The sequence below is a fragment of the Andrena cerasifolii genome, chromosome 8, assembly GCF_050908995.1.
Source record: "Andrena cerasifolii isolate SP2316 chromosome 8, iyAndCera1_principal, whole genome shotgun sequence".
Classification (NCBI taxonomy): Eukaryota; Metazoa; Arthropoda; class Insecta; order Hymenoptera; family Andrenidae; genus Andrena; species Andrena cerasifolii.
This window is the reverse complement of record NC_135125.1, coordinates 8,573,503-8,593,639: the sequence shown is the minus strand read 5'-3', so window position 1 is coordinate 8,593,639 and position 20,137 is coordinate 8,573,503. Positions and strand designations below refer to the sequence as shown.

General features: G+C 38.6%; 1 protein-coding gene and 1 long non-coding RNA gene across 3 annotated transcripts in view; one reads left to right on the top strand and one right to left on the bottom strand.

The window, feature by feature from the left end:
* Centrocortin (cerebellar degeneration-related protein 2-like) overlaps window positions 1–20,137 on the top strand; it is a 98,579-nt gene that overhangs the window by 20,592 nt on the left and 57,850 nt on the right. The window contains exon 1 of one of the 2 annotated variants that reach the window (XM_076818629.1): window positions 5,478–5,776. The exons of the other annotated variant lie outside the window; for it this stretch is intronic. Coding sequence (XP_076674744.1) covers window positions 5,701–5,776 — 76 coding nt within the window. The 5' untranslated portion in view covers window positions 5,478–5,700. Of the gene's footprint in view, window positions 1–5,477; window positions 5,777–20,137 lie in introns of those variants that run through there. 2 annotated transcript variants of the gene reach the window in all.
* Window positions 1,963–4,986, bottom strand: LOC143372507 (uncharacterized). Its single transcript, XR_013086297.1, has 2 exons — window positions 2,296–4,986; window positions 1,963–2,190 (listed from the first exon to the last, which is right to left on the bottom strand). It is a non-coding gene; the product is annotated as an uncharacterized LOC143372507 (long non-coding RNA).

Below are 20,137 nucleotides of genomic sequence, written 5' to 3'. Positions count from 1 at the left end.
TTTTTTTAGTTAGAACATTCCTTTTGACCAATATATTTTTAAAATTATTAAGGTTTCTTTACAATATTATTCCTAAAGGGGTAAAGAGCGGGAAAAAATGAAAATGGGCAAGGGCTTAAAATTATCGACTTTTTTCTGGATAAACATTAACATTACCAACGGTTCCTCATCAGTCTTAAGCATCCACCTAAAAAGCATTTTAAAAATCATCCCTAAGAGATGAACTATTGTAGCACCCTGATACTAATTATGCATTTAATATTACATGTACATAATTTTAGCGTAACATCGGGGCATCTTAATGTGTATATAAATGTTCGTTATAGAATGGTCACTTTACAGAAACTACATAAAAGTGTATTTAAAAAAAAATAGATATAAAAGTAATTAATTTTAATTATTCGACCGTATCGAGGCACGTGTATTTTTCAATTGTAGGTACAATACGAGTGATGGACGCGTGGATTATTCCCGAGGGAACGGCCCAAGGATCGGAAAACAACGTTGATGACACCCTGACCCGTGCCGCTAATGACTCGCTTCATTAGCCGCGTCAGCGTTCACTGCCGCGTTTAAACATCTCTTTAATAGTATACCGCGACGCGGCCGCGATCTAAAAATGAAAGTTGGAGTGTTACAAGGAATGCCTGCCTATGTCATTTCTGAATTAGAACTACGGGACGTCTGAGACGTAACTGACATCACGCTTGATATTTTTTTGCGTAACAAATCCGTCGCGTTTGTCAGAATGAGAAAAGCAGCTTTAACGTGGCTATTAGTTACGGCGAAGACTGCTGCGAGTGAGACGGGCCATCAATCGAGGCGAGGGAATGTTTCGAAGGTGATTGCGATCTAGCGTTCATTCACGTTTACGAATGATTTATTAATCGAGCGCGCAGAGTTTGTGGAACCTCGCGAAGTAGGTTGTGAAAAGAACGAAAGGCTTTTGTTAGTTTTTAAACGAGACGACACACAGTGGCACGTCCTGTACGAAAACCTGGCCAAAAGTGAAGAAATTTTTCCCCTGATTTTTACAGATCTAATGAATTTTTTTTTTAATGTTAAATATTGAATATAAAAATAATGATAAATAACTGCAAGAATAAAAATTTAAAATACACGAAGATATCGCAAGAAGAAGAATATTATATTTAAGAGTATAATAATATTTCTCCTTGTGATATCTTCGTGTATTTTAAATTAATTAATTAATTTAGTATATAATTATTATACATTGCCCGCAAATTGTAAAACTGTCGTTTCGAGAAGAACACATTTCAAGTTTTCTGGTAACCTCCGTAGCAAAACCGGCTATATCCGTTTTAATTTTTCGAATTTTAAAAATTGCGGAAAATTCGTTAAATATTTAGTTATTTTTCTGGAAGATAAAGCCTTTATTCTCTATTTTCAATTCATTTTCTCACGCAGAATCACTCCCTTCCCGGTTGTACTATCAGTTACATAACACCTTGTATATTGTACAATCGTGCTATTACAGCATTCCTTTGAAAGTCTTATGGTTAGTACCTAAAAGTATGCAGTGACTTGTGAAACCCAGAGTATTAAATTTATTCTATGGTACGCGCATCTCCGATTTCTCGCCCACTGCGATTTATTTTTAATTTATGATAATCATCACTTAGAAGTTATTAAGAAAATATGAAATTCCCACTCAGCTGGAAGATATAAAATCATCTTCATAGAAAAACCATTTAGAAAAGTCTGAAACGTAGATCGACACACGTAATGCTGTACCTACATTTACAGTGGACATTCAGTATTTGCGTAATTATCCTCTGAGACACGTTGGTTATTTTATAGCAGACATTTAAAGTCGTAAACGATACCTTGGTCAGCTTGCAGTTTAGGAAAGCAGAATCGCGTACCTACTGGACATCGTTTTTGTCGAAAATGAAGCATATTTTTTTCAATTAATTACAAAGAAATAAATTAAAGCTGATACTTGTTCTTTAACAAAATGTTTATTAACGTCATAAACTTTCAAAAAACATACAACTACAGATGGATCATTAAAGAGGCGTTTAAAAAACGTCATACCTACTACGAATCCTCTGAATACGTGCTACGCTTAAGTAGAAGTGGTCAGTAATAGACAGACACGCCAGGGAAGACGTGGATAATCGTTCGTGTGCTCGAATCTTCAAAATCGATTCCCTCGAAAATAAAGCTCTGGACAAACAAATTTTATTTTACCACAAGTTACACCCCATCCTGTATATTGGACGTAACTTTATTAACATTAAAAAAAAATGATACATATTTAACTTTCTTTACCTAAACAATAATTCTCCATTCACGAGTTTCTGTAAGTTTGTTACAATAGGATCCAATAGAATAATAGCGCTGTAAGAATTTTTAATAACTACAGAAATATGTAAACTTTTATTGCAAAGTTATCGAGGGCTCGGATTACACCGGAGAAAATTTCTTTGCGGCAATATCATTTTGCAGGTACTACAGTGGTGAACCCATTACAAGTGGTGCTATTGCCTTTTTTAATGACCCTCCGTGACCTTCGATTTTTCTACGCATCTGACAGGCTTGGTAATGCATAGCTGCACACGTAATTCAATCGCGAACGGTTACGCTGTTGTATTACGACATTCGCACGAGCCTCCGTCGCTGCGACCACCTGACACGTCTTTCACTAAGGAATTACAGAATATCGGTTCGATGGCTTGACAGCTTTCGCGCTGTCATTTCGCCTAATCCTTTGCAGGATGATGCCAACGTACGCGTACACGTCCAGCTACTAACTTGCGAGCGTCTCGGATGCTAAATTGATCACACTTTCTGGAAATTTCTCAATTTTGACAGCCAACCATACGATTAAATAGTACTTAACGTATCAATTTTTGGTACTATCAACTTCAGGCACCTGATGTGTTTGGTCTTCTGAAAGGGTTACACAGAGACGATACAAAAGGAACAGGCTTGTAAAATTCAATTACGAGAGGTCGAGAATTCAATTTAAATTGAATTCGAATTGAACGAAGTTTCGTTGACAGTGCATGCGAAAGAGTTGTTCGTGAGAAATTGAAAACGTAACATAGGTATTGCACGTAGAAAAAGAGCAATGTTACGGAAAGTTAAAAAGCAACTAGTTTCTAGGAATTTGGTGGGAGCCAGGCAATTAAAGTTGCCCTAGATACTTCTGCTCCGATTACGGTGAGAGGCGATTCAATCAAGCTCACCTTAACGAGAGATACTCGAACAAATGAACTTCACTCTGAACGCGAAAGCGATAGTAATTCGAATAAATAAATCCACCGAAAGGCGCGGCATCCCCATTTCCTGGGAAACTGACAACGTGTGCGTTAACAAATTTTTTAATAAATAAGTTTGACGTATTTTAAAAGGACACGAAATGATATGAGACTTAAATATAATGGAGTGGATACGTTCTAAGGGTGGAGTTCCCAGTGAGATCCAAAAGAATGAAACAAGCTGCGTGAATACCTAGGGAATCTATATTGATCGTCGAGGGACAATGGGGTTGGGGAGACAGTGTTGAATTAAGGGGTTGTACCTAGCCAGGCGGCCGAAAAGAGGCGAATGTTTGTGAATTTTTTTTGAAAAAGCGGAAGCATATATTCTTACAGAACTTTTTGCGCTTAAAAGAGCAACTTTTGAAGAACATTTGGTAATTTTTTCGTGGAAAAATATTTACGTTTATATAATAAATTAACAACCGACATCCAAGAAGCCTTTTTAAAAATTTGCTTTTGCGGTGAGCACTGCCATTCGGGACCAGATTATCTGAAATGGAAATACAAAAAAGATTTCGTTAATATATTAATGTATCCGCAGATTGGCGAAGGGCATTTTCCGAAATATTGATTCGAAACAAAATGGCGGCTATTTAAAGTTGAAATCCTGATTTTTTTCGCGTGATTTTTGCACGATTTTTCCTCTTTAATTTTTGTTGGTTAACACAAGTCAGAAGTTCGGCAATTCGGAAGTTCAAAAGAATCTGAAACTTTGCAGAAATGTAGCTCGAGTGATTCCAATTACCTAACTATTTTTTCATTCGCGAATAAAACGATCCTAAGGGTGAAACACCCCCTGAAAAAATGTTAAATTTTCATATTATCGTAAATATCTGCCAAAAGATATCGAAAAAAAATTGAATTCAAAGTTTTATGGCTTTCGATATCCTACAATATGGTCGTAAAGAATTCTCGAAAAAGGGTGGTGGGGATAAGTTTTGAAAAAAATAATGTTTTCCGAAAAATCCTTATCGCCACTTTAGAGAACATAGGAAACTATAGAACTTTGAATTTAACTTCTTTTTTATATCTTTTACAGTCCCGCAGATATTCGCGACAATCTGAAAACTCACCATTTCTTCGAGGGGGTGTGACGCCCCTAGAGCCGTTTTATTGCCAAATAAAAAAAAATAGTTACGTTATTAGCACCACTTGAGCTACATCTCCGCAAAGTCTTAAATCTTTTAATTTTCCAGTTGCCGAACTTCTCCCTCGCCAGACACACAGTACAAAATTACTACAAATTAGAGCTATTACAACATCAGACTATACCACAGACAATCACAGACAATACTATATTCAATTGCTTAAAGTTATCCCGGGTAATGTCCGGGTACCCGACGGGTAAAAAAGTAACAGCTCTAGTACAAATCTACAATCTGATAACTGATAACAATTTCTACCACAATAATTCCCGGAATCGTACGCAGATTACATTAAGTATAATATAAATCAATGTGCACATCCCCGATTCAGAATCCAACTTGTCTGTTCCAAACACTCGGAGTCGTAGCGTTCTCGAATCGCCAGACTTTAAACGAACGTTCTCGACTTTTCCATGGTAACGTATACCGACGGAGCAGCGTTAAAATCGAGGAGCCAATTAATGGGCTTATTCTATTGCACGAGCGCGTAGGAGACGCGCGGGGAGCAGCCTAATCGTCGATACGCGTCGCGTCGATAGCGCGAGCACACCGACGAGCGCACACGACGAACAAGTGGCAGTGCCTGTCTCTCTCCGCTCGACCGTCGTTGCATAGCATTGCCGGCGCAGACGCGGTGGCAGCGCTTATTGATCGCGGCTTGGTGGTGCTTGGGTGTCCCTGGACGCGTCATGCGTCGCCGTCGTCTTTCGCGACGTAGCGACGGTGCAGGACAGGGTTCTCTCGCGTTTTCGTTCTCGCCTGGCAGTGCAGGCTAGTCAAGAGCGGTGCCGGTGACAGCAGGCGTGTGCAGCAGTATCCTGCAGTGCGCGCAGCTCCTTTGGACGATAAACGATTCGACACGGGGATGAACGAAGATCGACGTGGCTAGAGGGCTATCCCTGTGAGTTGGACGGGTCCAGCCGCTGCGAGCCCAAAGGATTCCTCGGCGACCGGAGCGCGCCGCTGTTGGCAGGTGGCTCGCGAGCGATATCGCGAGTTCGTACTTTTCACGTCGAGTGAAAGTGTCCGGCGGTGAAGCGTTCACGAGTCGGCCGGATGCAGGGCCGACAGATGCGCTCGTAGAGGCCCGTCCGGCGTACCGGCCAGCCGATATTCCGTAACGATTGGCCCCGGCCGCCAGCCCCGACCACTGCTCGTCCAATCGCGTGCGCGCTAGGCGGCTTTCCCGCGATTCCGTCGCCGATCGACTTCGCCACGGCCACCAGACTCGACGAACGCGAGCACGAGGCCTCTGGGAAGGAAACATGAGCCTGCTGTCTTCCTCCATGGGCAACGTCCGCTGCCTCGCGGACGAGGAGGCCGATCACAATATGCTCCAGGGTAAATCTCACTGAAATCCACCTATACGCCGGTAGATTTATTTTCAGGTTCACGCTCAAGGTCGGTGCGGCTGTGACCGACGGTCCCCCCCCTACCGGATTCGTCGAGCAAGTTTTCGTGGCTGACCTCCAGACGCGATCGATCACGCTCCGAGAACGTGCACTTATACGTAGTAGTTACATACGTAAGCTTGAACTTCCATTTCCACTGTGTTTTTGTTCGGCGAACGCGTATGGAGGCCGGCTTGATTTTTCGAATAGAACATTCTCGCGGACAACTTTGAGCACTTCGACAGCCTGACACGATGACTCATCGACACGGCTCGTGAATCGAATAGTTACCGCAACTGCACCGGGGCCTTGAGTGCGCGCATCGTAGATCGCGTCTTACCGTTCTCGCCGAAATTTCTGTGTTACCCGTTCGGAAAACATCCGCGCAGTTTCTCGCCTAAAGTCTACGGTCGATAAAAAGTTATCGGCTACTTATTGACTCTTGAACCTATGGCTGGCCGTTGGTCTGGCGTAACGCGGGCTTCCGCGATAATCTCGTTTATGAGTGATAATGAACTTGTTCTTAATAAGGAATCTATCGCTGTTGTTATAAAGACATTTGCGTCACGCTGCCACCTTTAGAAATTGTTGAATATGTTGCCTTTGCGATCTGTCGATTGAATATTTCGACAGGGACAGGCCGCGAGTCTGCGCAATGGATAAACCGACGATACCGGCGAGGAAGCTTCGCGAATGTTCTCCACTTAACCTTACCTGCTGTTAGCGTTACTCTTGTTTAACATTAGACGTTTGGAAATACACGAGATCGTTGGTTCGCTTTATCTACAGATTTTTCAGCTTATTCTCTACAAAGAAGCTCTATTTTTTACACTGTTTGGTATTTATCGAAAGAGTTTCTACTGATAAAATGGATGCTGTTTACGTAATCGAAGCACCACGTGTCAAAATATACGTGATCCAATTAAAGACAGCTTTATCTTACAGTCACGACTGTTAGTTCTTTATGGTTTGTCCACAGAATTCTAAATATTTAAAATATTATATTTACGCATTCTGCTGTTTATAGTATCGCGTGAAATCGCGACTGCGCGATTTTCACTTTAAACAATCGTAACGTCTAACGCTAAATAAATGGTAGATACGTTTGTATTTTTGAAAAATTGTGCAAAACCTCGCAGTGACTACGAGGAAATTTTCGTGCGTTACTATAAATTACTGTAATGCGTACAGATTTTTGCAGCTAAGTGCAATAACCTGTGAACGTTCTTTACATAAAAATGGAAGTGATAAACACCGCTTGTGCATCCTTTTAGTTGTTTAGGTATTGTTAAGTGTCGCTGATTTGACGGGTTGTAAAGCCGTCCAACACTCGATTATCTTTATTTCAATTTAATCAAACACGTAAAGCCACGTTGTTGTGACTTATGTCAGTGAAAATTGAACACGTTGAAATCTGGTTCACTGGTTTATTAAAATTGCTATTGTGACTACGGAAACTAACAAAGAAACATTCTTAACCCGAGAATTCTGATTTCAATGAAACTACGTGGGAATGAATGTAGAAGCATATTGGAGTGTGCAAGGAGCAATTTTTTCTGTTGGAATTCACTCCGAAGATTTGAAATCAGCTCTTAGGTGGGCGAGACCTTTGGAAGCTTACGATCGGTCAGTTGGACCGGAGAGTCTGCGTATTTCCCGATCGTGGAAACCTAGGGTTTTTCCTAGGAAAAATCTGCGGCGTCTCGTGACGTCGCAGGCTGACACGTATAGGGATGGTGGTTCAGCCGGTAAGACGCGAGTTCACCACTGGTTCTCAATCGACGCCTTGCGACGCAACAGGCCTCCACCCTTTCTATCGATCTGTTGTCAACGTTCTTCTTCCTTCTTTACGCGTCGCGTCTCTTCTGTGAGGATTCGCCTCCCTACAGCAAGAGTGATACGTGACTCAGCGTTCAATGAATAACGTCCCTCGCCTAATCTTCGTTCTGTTATTACTAAAATAAACCATTCAGTGCGACATTTTAAAACGTTTCGTGCCACTTACCTCGGGTATTTTCAAGAAGCATATTGATTTACAATATTTCTTGTTATTGTTTCGTGCAGTTATCACTTCTAGGTACACCAACAATTGAGCTTTAGTAATTAGTTCGCTAAGTGACTAACAATATAAAAATAGACAAAATTGAAAACGACATTAGGTTATTGATGTTAAATATGTAGTTGAAGCCGGTATGTATATTGAAGAACGGTTTAAGAATTCTGAGTATCTTTCTCGTAGACTTGTTCTTCCGCTATTGCGCTGTAAATCCTAATGGGCCCTGTGCCCCCCCCCCCCGCCCTTAAGGGGTTATATAGTATAACTACTGTACGTTACACTAACCCAACCCAAACCTAACCCAGACCCTTAGTATAACTTATACTACTGTGACGTCCCGGAAAAGTAGGTAATCTTCTGATGCAAATTGTAGAGAAACTAATCATCCGATTAAACTGCGGTTTGGCACTTCCTTTTGTCATATTGTAAAGCATTAAAATAAATTATAAAAGTTAAGAAAATATATATAGATACATGTCACGAGGTGGCTGCGAACTGACAGTCTTTTTTTACGAAGGATAAACGGTGTACCTTCTAACTCAATTTTGAATTATCTGAAACAAAAAAACGAAATTTGTCTACTAGGTATAATGGAATTCCTAAATATTAACGGAGTCGTTTTTTAATATCTTGAAAATTCGATGAATAACAGCGTGTTGAAGAAAGGAATGATAAGAATTCTTTATGAAAATCGACATTCTTTTCTCCACCACGCTGTTATTCAGTGAATTTTCAAAATATCAAACAGCGGCTCCGTTAATGCCTAGACATTACATTATACTTAATAGATGATCCAAGATTGAGTTAGAAGGTATACCGTTTACCCTCCATAAAAAAGTCCGTCACTTCCGAGCCATCTCGTGACATGTATCTATATATATTTTCTTAACTTTTATGATTGTTTTTGAAGCTTCACAATATGCTAAACTTAAGTACCAAACCGCAATTTAATCGTATGATTAGCTTCTCCACATTTTGCATCAGAAGATCGCCTACTTTTTCGGGCCGTCGCAGTAGTATAACCCCTTAAATATCAGACAATATGTTAAAACTCTTAATGACCTTTCAGTAGCTTGAAAATATAATAGAAGATTCCAATATTATTACTGTATGCAACTAATATTTACCTTTTCTTACTATTTCAACAAAATCATTCAAATAAATATCCATTAATTTCACAAAAATTTTAATTCAACCTTTTTGCCACTTATGTTTTTTTTCTCGAAAATTTGATTTATTTCTTATAACAATTAAATGACAGCCTTATAGTTGTGGGTGGGCCCCCTTTGTCTCCTGGCAACCAATATTTCTACACCCAGTCCGCCACTAGCTGCAATCATTTTGTTGCAGTAACTAAGGCGGTGTGCGTGCGAAATAAATAAAAGCACCGCGTGATTTATGCAAACCACTCGCGCCATTACCGGCAGCAGTTTACTCTTTTCCTTTAAGGCCGGGCATACCTAATGTCACGTGGCATTCGAAGGAAGTGGCCGCGCATACTTATTGCACGATCTTTGCTCGAGGCTCTTAACATACCTCCTTATAAAAATGGAAGTATATGGGGCAGAAATAATGCGCGCAGGCTATCTTTAGTGTCTACGTCGCAAACAGTCTAGATACCTATTCTCTTATTTCTGGAGGACCGTATTTAATCTGGAGCGATCTAACGCGGTGGCTCTTTACTCTTTGCGCAATCTGTTTTTTTTTTTTTAGATAACATTGATCCTCGATTGCGTCTAATCGACCGTTAAGTTTATCTGCGATTTTCATTTATCAGCTGGATATTTACTCACTGGGTCCTTGCATTGAGCTGCGTTACACGTGATCGATGTTGTTCATTAAATCAAAGGTTTGAAATTCACAAAAATAAGAATTTTTACATTTTTAAGAGAAAAAGGAACCTGCAAACATGAATATTTTTCCAAATTTTTTTTTACCGTTGTGTTTGGTTAATCAAGAGACAACTATTCCGCATCCAGGCCAACTGAAATTTCAAATTTAAATTTTCGCCCTAACAAGTGCACTAACAAGGGAACATCCCGAATCTGGAAATTACAAAAATTCTGAAACTTTGTGAATATGTAAGGAATTTCCTCCCGATTATAACGCAATTTTTATTTGCTGCCCAAATTCACTCTAAGGGGGTGTAATTTACCCCTGAAACTTATTTTCCGATTTTGTGTTATAATTCGCGAACTGTAAAATAATTTTTTTACCAAATGATAGATCTAATTAAAAGAAGTAACTTTTGTCTTGAAACCTTTTTTCTATCTCTCACAGTTCGCGAGTTATAACACAAAGTCGGAAAACAGCCGAATTTACAGGGGTTAATTTCAACCCCTCCGAGTGAATTTGGGCAGCACACAAAAATTGCGTTGTAATCAGGAGGAAATCCCCTACACATTCACAAAATTTCAGAACGTTTGGAATTTTCGGGTTCGGGATCTTCCCTTGTAAGTCGCCGGATATGTACGCCCTTGCAAGAGCCCATATAATTTACGATATCGACTAAGGAATTTTTCTTTTACTTCTACTTTTAACAAGATCAAAAATAAAATAGAAACGCGCTCGCGGCGGTTTCTGCTTTAAAATGGCTTCTCAACGAAACGCTGCGTGCAGTACGAAGGGTGCAACCCTTCGTATTGCACGTTGCCATGAGATACCCCCATTGCGATTTCCCTAAAAACGTACGACAGGGATCAATAATTGCAGAGAGCCGTGTGCAGTTAATTGAGTGTGCGTGTGTATTATTTAAATTGCGCATACCCGCATATCTATTCACTGGTTCATAAACATTTTATAATACTGTCTACTTTATAAGGCTATATTAATTCGAAGCCTCTAAGTAATTCGATGCCAAGAGCAAAACGATGGCATGGAAAAACTATGTCGAAGAACAATTTAGTCCGCAATTACGTCGAATGTTACAGTTACAGGAAATTGGTTCCCGAGGAAGTGAAACCCTTCCCGCCAGACAGTCATTAGACAGCCTCTTTATTTCTTCCCGCAAACAATGGTGTATCCGCATTACTATGGTTAAAATTGCAATTAATGCGGTAATTGGAGTTAAAGGTAGCTATTGCGTGGCATCTTTGCAAGGGAAGAATAATTAACTGTGAAAAATAGCTGTCTGCATTAGGCGTTATACATGTTACACGTGTTTGTATGTGTGTATGTATTTTTCTTGTGTGCGATCTAATAAAAAAGTGCAGTTTACCCTGTTCTAGTCTTGAGGACGCATTATCTTATCGCTTTCTTAATCGATACCGTAAACTGGGGGAGGATTTGGCAGTACGAGGTAACATTGGCATCTATTTATCATCTATTAAAAGGGAAAAGGAAAACAATTTTACGCATTTTCGCACTTGTAGTAGAATCACAAACGATGCAATGCTATGATAGGATACCTAAACCAAATTTAAAATTTTTAATTTTTACGGTACATTTTAATATATTATAACACATTGTTCATTGAACTTTACACTTGGGTGCTTCATTCACGTTTCACGCCCGTCGCTTTGGTTAGAGAAAATCACTGAAAAAATCACGAAGATTTCATTTGAAATGGTAAACAATAAACAGCTGACTAGTTTGAATATAATTAATTTGTATAAATTAATTCGAGTTTTTGTCGACAAGGGCCGACCACAGGGGATGCAGCGGGTGTGAGGCACCCAGGCCCCCCGGGCTGTACAGGGGCCCCAGAAAAAAAATGGGAAAATTTTTTATTTGATTAAAATTATGCTAATTTTATATAATCGACTTGAATTTTACGCTCTATACACAGAACTGACAATACTAGGGACCCCACGGATATCATGGTACGCGAGGACATATAATAATAATATACTGCTAAAATAAAATAAATAAATGAAACATTAATCTTTATTGGTTTATTTATTTTATTTTATTTTCTTTAGTATTGTTATTATTATCTCTTTTTCGTTGAGCATTTCTTTGGGGCCGCAAAATATGTCTTGCATCTGGTCCCTTTTATAGAGAAGGCCGACCTTAATTACTTCCAGATTTTAATACAAATTATAATCAGTAGAAATTTAGATTCTTGGTGCAATAAATTAATAATTCATTTAATCAATGTCTTAGCTTTTAAACAGGACACACATTTTATATACCATTACCTCTTTTCTATGAGCCTTCTTCGTCGAGGACTCTTCAAGATTAGTTGCTAATGAAGCGTCTAATTAGTCACTGGTAAATTGTACCATTCGCTTACGGAACGTAATATCAATTTGGAGATTAATAAAGTCGTTCCTGCCACTGTCTCTTCCTAAGGAAGAAAGGAAATCGACCTTTCTCGCAGGAGGACGACTTACAATCAAGATATTCAATATACATGCCTGCTCCCGACCACAGTGCACCGGTATTAGAATACCTGCCTCTTTTACGCTGACTTCGGCGATGTGCCTGACACAACGCGACACAAACACCTTCTAACCCTACTTCAGTTTCCGCGGTAATTCAGCTTCAGTTCAACGTGTCACGCTGGCTGAAAAAGTATCTAGCTGCAGCAGGGTTAGCGTCAAATGCGTTAAACATTCTCCGCGCGGGTCGTGTTACAGAGGCTTTTGTTACACGACACTATGCGAGCCACTATGGCTAGTATTGCGCCCAGTTTGTGTTCAACTCGAAAATGAGTAGGCGTTGAAACGAGAAGAGCACGTCGCATCGTGTGTTGCATGCACGCATGAGCATTGTTGGATCCGTAAACTGACTCGAGGATAGATTTCCTAATGGCTGTAGGGGAGACCGGGGCTAAGAGTTCCGGGGGTAAGTTGTTCCGACGGCTCTATCTTCAAAATAAAAAGAGCGTTGTACTTTAAATTATTTTTTCCGTGTGAGTTGATCACGCCACTCTGTCGCCCACTTTAATAGCGTCCGCGACAGCGAATTGTGTGGTTGTAAGCAAGGACCTATTAGTCGCGTACCAGATAAGTAAAAATTTTTCTATCATTACTTTTTGGTCTATTTCAATTATTTAACGTAGATATTATAGATTGAATCGTTCTTATGGATCAAATGACATTTAAGAACATGGTGTAATAGTGTTTATCGTTTGAATACATGTATAAGCAGAATAATCTTTGAAATTGCTACATGTGTCGGTAGGGGCTAGTTGTTACCGTGACTTGGGGCACGTTGGTACCGTAAAAACTTGCCCCGCCGCAAATAGGTCTGTGAAGATAGCACCCCCAAATTCGATTTTTTAAAAAAACTCAACGGCATTCGTTTGTCCTTCGTTTGCCCACGTTTGCCCATAAAAATTTTTTTTTTTGCCCACCCTACAAAAAAAGTTATGAATAAAATAAAAAATTTGTCTTCATCACCCACGATGAATGTATTTCAATTTTTTAAAAGAAGGATACGAATATACCCGACCTGGCCACGTTTGCCCACTCTCAGATTTCATTTGCCCACCCTCCAGAATTTAAATAAAAAATAAAAACCTCGAAAAGAAGGGTACAGGTGAAGCGATCGCGTTAAAGTTCGATTTTTCTAGAAAATATTATCAAAATCGTTCTTTCAACGATGCAGTCCGTTAGTTTAGATGTAGAAGAGATTTGCCCATGCATTAATTTCGTATGCCCACCCTCCAGAATCGAATTATTAATAAAGACAGCCAAGAAGTGCGTCGTTGGAAATAATTCGAGAGTATCGCCAGACATCTGTTTACGTTTCGGCAGTGGCACTCGGCGCTGCGCCCCTTTAGTTAGGGTAGCAGCGGTGCGTGTCGTCATCGAACGTGCCGAAACGTAAACAGATGTCTGCGACACTCTCGAATTGTTTCCAACGACGCACGAAAGTCAGTCGGTCTACAGAGTTCGGGCGCAACTCTTGCGAGATCGTGCGTTCATTTACGGCTTGTGAAGTAACTGTGACATTATATTATTTTCCGTTGTGCGATATCATTGCGGTAATTAGTGAAAAATGACTAGAAAACCACTCTGGTGTTATTCTGCACATGCTGCAGATGTGTGAAAAGTGTGAAGTGTTCGATGAGCGATACAAATTGAAGTGGATAACATGTCACCAAACACCTTTAACCTTTACGGTAAGAACAATCCATTTTGATAATTCATTCGGAAAAAAAACGAACGGAAATGTATTCGGTTTAACGGGTACCGCACTTCTTGGCTATCTTTATTAATAATTCGATTCTGAAGGGTGGGCATACGAAATTAATGCATGGGCAAATCTCTTCTACATCTAAACTAACGGACTGCATCGTTGAAAGAACGATTTTGATAATATTTTCCAGAAAAATCGAACTTTAACGCGATCGCTTCAACGGGTCCCGCACTTCTTGGCTATCTTCATTAATAATTCGATTCTGAAGGGTGGGCATACGAAATTAATGGATGGGCAAATCTCTTCTACATCTAAACTAACGAACTGGACCGTTGAAAGAACGATTTTGATAATATTTTCGAGAATAATCGAACTTTAACGTGATCGCTTCATCTATACCCATTTTTTCGTGGTTTTTATTTTTTATTTAAATTCTGGAGGGTGGGCAAATGAAATCTGAGAGTGAGCAAACGTGGTCAGGTCGGGTACATTCGTATCCTTCTATTAAAAAATTGAAATGCATTCATGATGGGTGATGAAGACAATTTTTTTATTTTGTTCATAACTCTTTTTTGGAGGGTGGTCAAACGAAAATTTTTGATGGGCAAACGTGGGCAAACGATGGACAAACGAATGCCGTTGAGTTTTTCCAAAAATTCGAATTTGGGGGTGCTAAAGGGACATGACTTCGATCGAAGATATGCGTAAAGATAAATAAAAACTGTTGCTTTTGGTTTTCTTTTAAAGATAATACATTTTTGTTGGTCCGAACCTTCATAAATAACCATTATTAATAAAATTCTGCTTTATTTCATTAGAAAATGAAATATTTCATTAAAAGGCAACTCTTATATCATAGTAACAACTTACCCCAATGCGATAACAACTTGCCCCATATAGGGGTAAGAAGTTCCGCTTCGATCAGCCACAAATAAATTACTTTCTATGGGAAACCTATTACAATATATTAAACACAAGCTTAAAATCAGAAGATATAATAAATTTAACAAGAAATTAGTCAATAGTGAAGAGAATAACTACATTATTTTCCAGTCATTTTTTATGTTTTATCGAAATCGGAACTTTTAGCCCCGGCCTCCCCTAATTTATTTTCCGCGAATTTGTTCAACCTGCTGGAAAGATTCACTTTCTAGAAAGTTGCTTTTGGATAAGTTCAGGGGCGAATTTGTGCATAGGCTAAGTAGGCTGCAGCCTAGGGCGGAAAATTTTTGGGGGTGACAATTTTGGGGAGCGATAAATTTTGAGAGGCGATCAATTTGGGGGAGCGGTGAATTTTGGGGCGCGACAATTTTGAGGGTCGATAAATTTGGGGGAGCAATAAATTTAGGAAAGCGGCAAATTTGGGGAGTGGAAAATTTTGGGGAGTGGCGAATTTGGGAGAGCGACAAATTTTGGGGTGTAATAAATTTTGGGGACCGGCAAATTTGGGGGCGGTGAATTTTGGGGCGCGACAATTTTCAGGGTCGATAAATTTGGGGGAGCAATAAATGTAGGAAAGCGGCAAATTTGGGGAGTGGCGGATTTGGGGGAGCGACAAGTTTTGGGGTGTAATAAATTTTGGGGAGTGGAAAAATTTGGGAAGTGCCGAATTTTGGGGGAGCGACAAATTTTGAGGAGCAGTCAATTTTGAGCAGCAGTAAATTTTGGAGAGCGATAAATTTTGGGGAATATTTCTCAAAAACACAAGAAAACTTTAACTAAATGATTATTCCTGTCTAATTTATACAAAACTTGTGTAAATGAAAAAATAGATATTAAATATAATTGGTAAATTTATTTACTTAATACAAAATTTGTACAATGCGTAACATTACTTTTTGGAAAAAATTCTGAATCATGCAAAAATTTGATACGGGATACAATAGTCTTATCTCCTATTTTCTATATTTCAGTATACAATTTTTCTAAATTTTTAAATAAGAATTTAAGAGCGCCTTCAGCGGTTAATAATATCGAATCTTCTGTACTGTGATTTTCTATTGGAATTCATATAGGTTCTAATGTTATTAATAAGACGTATTCTAAATTGTAGATGCGGTTATATTTACGAAAATAAATGAGACTTATAATATTTTTCCTAGACTTAAGTTTCTCGATAAATTATAGCGTTTCTGGAGAAACAAGAAATTAGCAATTATAAAATTTCTCGAGAAATTCTCGAGAAATCATTCTCGAGAAGGAGCACTGGTAACAGGAGCTTGTGACCCATCCCAGTATCATAACGGACCCCGTATACTTATTATAAAAGTAACGCAATTTTAATTGCTTTTACCTGTTTACAATGTAAAATAATTCCTTCGACCTTTGTGCATCGTGGCCTCGTGGGAGTTTCAGCGATAATGGGGACCGTCGTGTAGTACGGCAGGCAAAATTATTGGTCACACACATGCTAGATATTATGGAAGTTTCCTTCAGAGATATGGGAAGACGTAATGCGCGGGTACAATGGCATTGTGCGTTTCTCTCTTGACATTATTCGTTGTGTAATAAAACGCGGCCTTATAATTCAGCAGCTGCTTTGCCGGCACTTCAATGAATATGTAAGAATCCCCTGACTCTTTCCAACTAATCTCAATTGTCGAAATAAGTTTCGCGCGCCTACTTCACCTCGGCTTACCGCACGTTTTCATTATTAGACAGTTTCTCAATGCTGGCTAATTGATTCGTCACGTCCTTCCTTCTCCGATCATGACTATGTGCTCATTCAGTTCAGCAGCGACGCTATAATAATTTAATTCATTGTAATTCATATAAATATACTCTATATTTTCATTTAAATTAAATATTTTAAAAATTATATACGTATATAAATAAATTCTTCAAACAGCAATGCATAAAATTGGCTGTTGTAACTCCTATTGTGGTTCATCAATTAAAACATAAATGCCTCTAAGTAAATTATATAGCCTCTATATTTATTAATGGAAATTTGCTTGTATGTAAATTTATCATTGGTACAGTTGTACGTTTCGAGTTTGAATAACGTGAATTCATCACCAACCAGTTCTGAGAAGTCATCAAATAAATAGACGAATATAAACGCAACGGACAGTTATTATACGATAAAATTAATAAGAGTCTACCTGTAGATTTATTGCAATGCGCATATTTTACATGGATGTAAAGAAAAAGGCATTATGACAAGAGAAACTGGTAATGTGGCGCAGAAAGCGGACATTTTCTTCAGAACTAATTGAAAGCATTTCATTCATAACACTTTGTATGTCCTCATTTTTCATTTAACAGAGATTATGGAGGTTATCTGTGGGTTAACGGAAAAGTGGCTGAATTTTCTTATAACGTCATGTAAATCGAACAAAGAAAAGTCTTCTAAATTATTTAACAACGCAAGAAGGGTTAGCAAGGGTGCAAATTCGTCGCTTGTAAAAAATAGATTATTCACTGACGATAAGATTAATTAAATTATTTTTACCTACTTAGTGTCAGTGAGTAAAGTATTTACTGAAGTAGTAAATATCACACGGTGTAAAAAAATTTCAATAATATTTAAATTGCTAATTCTTACTTAGGTATACATTTATTTATAATATTTATATGGCAGTGAGCAATAGAAAAACTTAAGCGTGCCTTTAAAAATTAAATACCTACTTTGAGAATGTATTTATGCTTAAAAAAATTACAAATGTTACATTACATCTCTTCAATATATTAACCAATGAAACGTAACATTTTCTGTGTCTGTCATTCGATCATTTGGACATACGTATGTTTCTTGTTGGGATACTAAAGATATTGGTCTACTGGGTTGGTCAGAAAGTTGTTTTATACTTGTTAATGAATTTTGGCAGCAAGTTTTACGTGTAAAATCAACGCTTTGAGTTTCAAGTGTTGCAGTTGTTTGAAATGTTATTTGCGAAATTAAACGAGGCGACACTTGTCTATTGCAACTGAAATGCCACATTGGAAAAGAAACGGGATACTTCATGGCCAACCCAGTAGAATAGGAGGAACAGAAAAGTGTGAGAAAGAATTGCCAAGTAGCAAGTACCGTGTATAACAATAGAACATCTCTGGTGAATCGAGGTCGTGAATATTATCAGAAAAGCATAGGCGTGTGACTCATAAATTACATATTGCGCGTAGACCAGGACCTTGCAAGGGAAACGCGCTTTGTCATTTGCCGAACTTATCGAGTATGAAATACAAACCGTTACCGGCTGCAGACTTTTCGCAGTTTCTCGATACCGCTTACAGTATATGCGTTGGTTTATTTATTTGACCGCGGGTTAATTATATTCCGCGGGCCCTTTCACCGTGGGAATGTGTAAAATTGTAATTAACCATTGGCATTCGCGTTAATATTGATTAATGTTTACGGTACTTTCTTTGGTGAAAGGATGAAGTGCTCTAGTTCGAGGAAGGGTGTAACGACCCAACGGCAGAATTCTTAAAGAGGCCACACAACTCGGGTTATTATTTCGAAGCAAGCGATTTGAATGTTGTGAAAGTTAATTCATAACTATCCTTGCTGTTAAGAAGCTCAGAGTCCAGAAGCGTATGCTTGACGTAATACCTCTTGTAACTTACATTTGCGCTGCAGGAGTACAATTTTCCAAAGCATAGTTGTTCGTAATTCGTTGAAACAGGGACAGTTTTTTAGCTTTAAATTTAAATGCGATATTTAGTTTAGGAATTCAATATGTTATGATTGGGCCGCAAATTAATTTTTAAAAAAATACTGTTATTATAGATAAATATTTCAATCGAAAATCATTCATTTGGTATTACAATATGTACACTGCAGCATCAAGCATTGACAATTAAAGGCGAACGTGTCAAGGATGTATATAGATTTTAATTAATAAATTACTGTACAATTGAATCATTGTAACGAAAACTTAAACTTATAGGAACTTCTGTAAGGGCGATTTTAATTATATTGAAATATATTGTGGTCCATATGAAATTGGGGGTTAAGGGTAGCTACTAGGCAGTCGTTCCTGTCTAAAATCAAGCATTTTTGTTTCAATCAATTACGAAGAAACAAATTGAAATTGAGACTTGTTCCTTGGCACGAAGTTTATTAACATCATAAACTTTAGAAAACATATTTGTTTTGTCAAAATTCTTTTGTTTTCCAGTGGTAACTCAAAAGCGGAGGTTCTAATCGATTCAAATCAAATTCGAGCATGTTCGCAAAATGTGTAGTTTCGGAGCGACCCTAAATTGAAGTTAACGAACTTCAAAATTGATTTTCCCGAAAGTGAAGCCTTGGCTGAAAAAGATTTTACAATTTCCACTGATTTTTGTAGAAGGTTCCCTTTCACCCTCAGTTGCACCACAATTACTACTACATTCTAACAATACTTAGTCAGATTCGTGTGTAATTAATTAGTGCGCAAAGAAATTTTTCTCGAAAATCTGAAAATACTGTTTGTCATCTTTTACTTATTCTAAATTCGTTCACGTAGAATCTCACCCTTCAGGTTCTACCACCAGTTTCACGGAACCTTCTGTAAAACATTTTGCAACTCGCAATTGACACAGCATTTATGATTTTGCGAAAAATATGGCGCTACCTTGAAGCCTCAAATATCCATGAAATTATGTTTCAAGGAATACGTAGCAACAATGTTCACGAATGCAAATAGGGTAAAAATGTAAGCGTCCCTCTGGCCACTTGGCGACAACTGGAAACTAGTTAAACTGGAATTCCGGTGGGCTGTTGTATGAACTCGGAGAGAGTTCCGTTCTGAAAAATGATCGCCTCCCGTGTGCTTAATGTTCGCTACATATCACCTTCGGGCGAATGGGCCACCGACTTTCCAAGTTCGTGTCTCCCGATGCAATGTGGAGTAGTAATTAGAATGGACAAGCTTTCAAACAAGAACCGTGATCTTTTATCGGCCTTTTATTTATTTATTTATTTATTTTTTGGTCGATTTAGCTCTCACCGAGGGCACCAATTCATCAGCCCACGTGCAGGCGTCTTATCGATTAAGCATCAACCGAAAGACGTCAATTAAGATTACTAAACTATGCGAGATTTCCGCAGACTAATTTACAGTTGAACCAGGCACGCCTGTTATTTATTTAATTTTACGGAAATCGTAACACGCGGCATTAATCTAATTTTTTGCCTGATTCGAATATAATTTCTTCGAATATTCGAATATCAGAGAATTC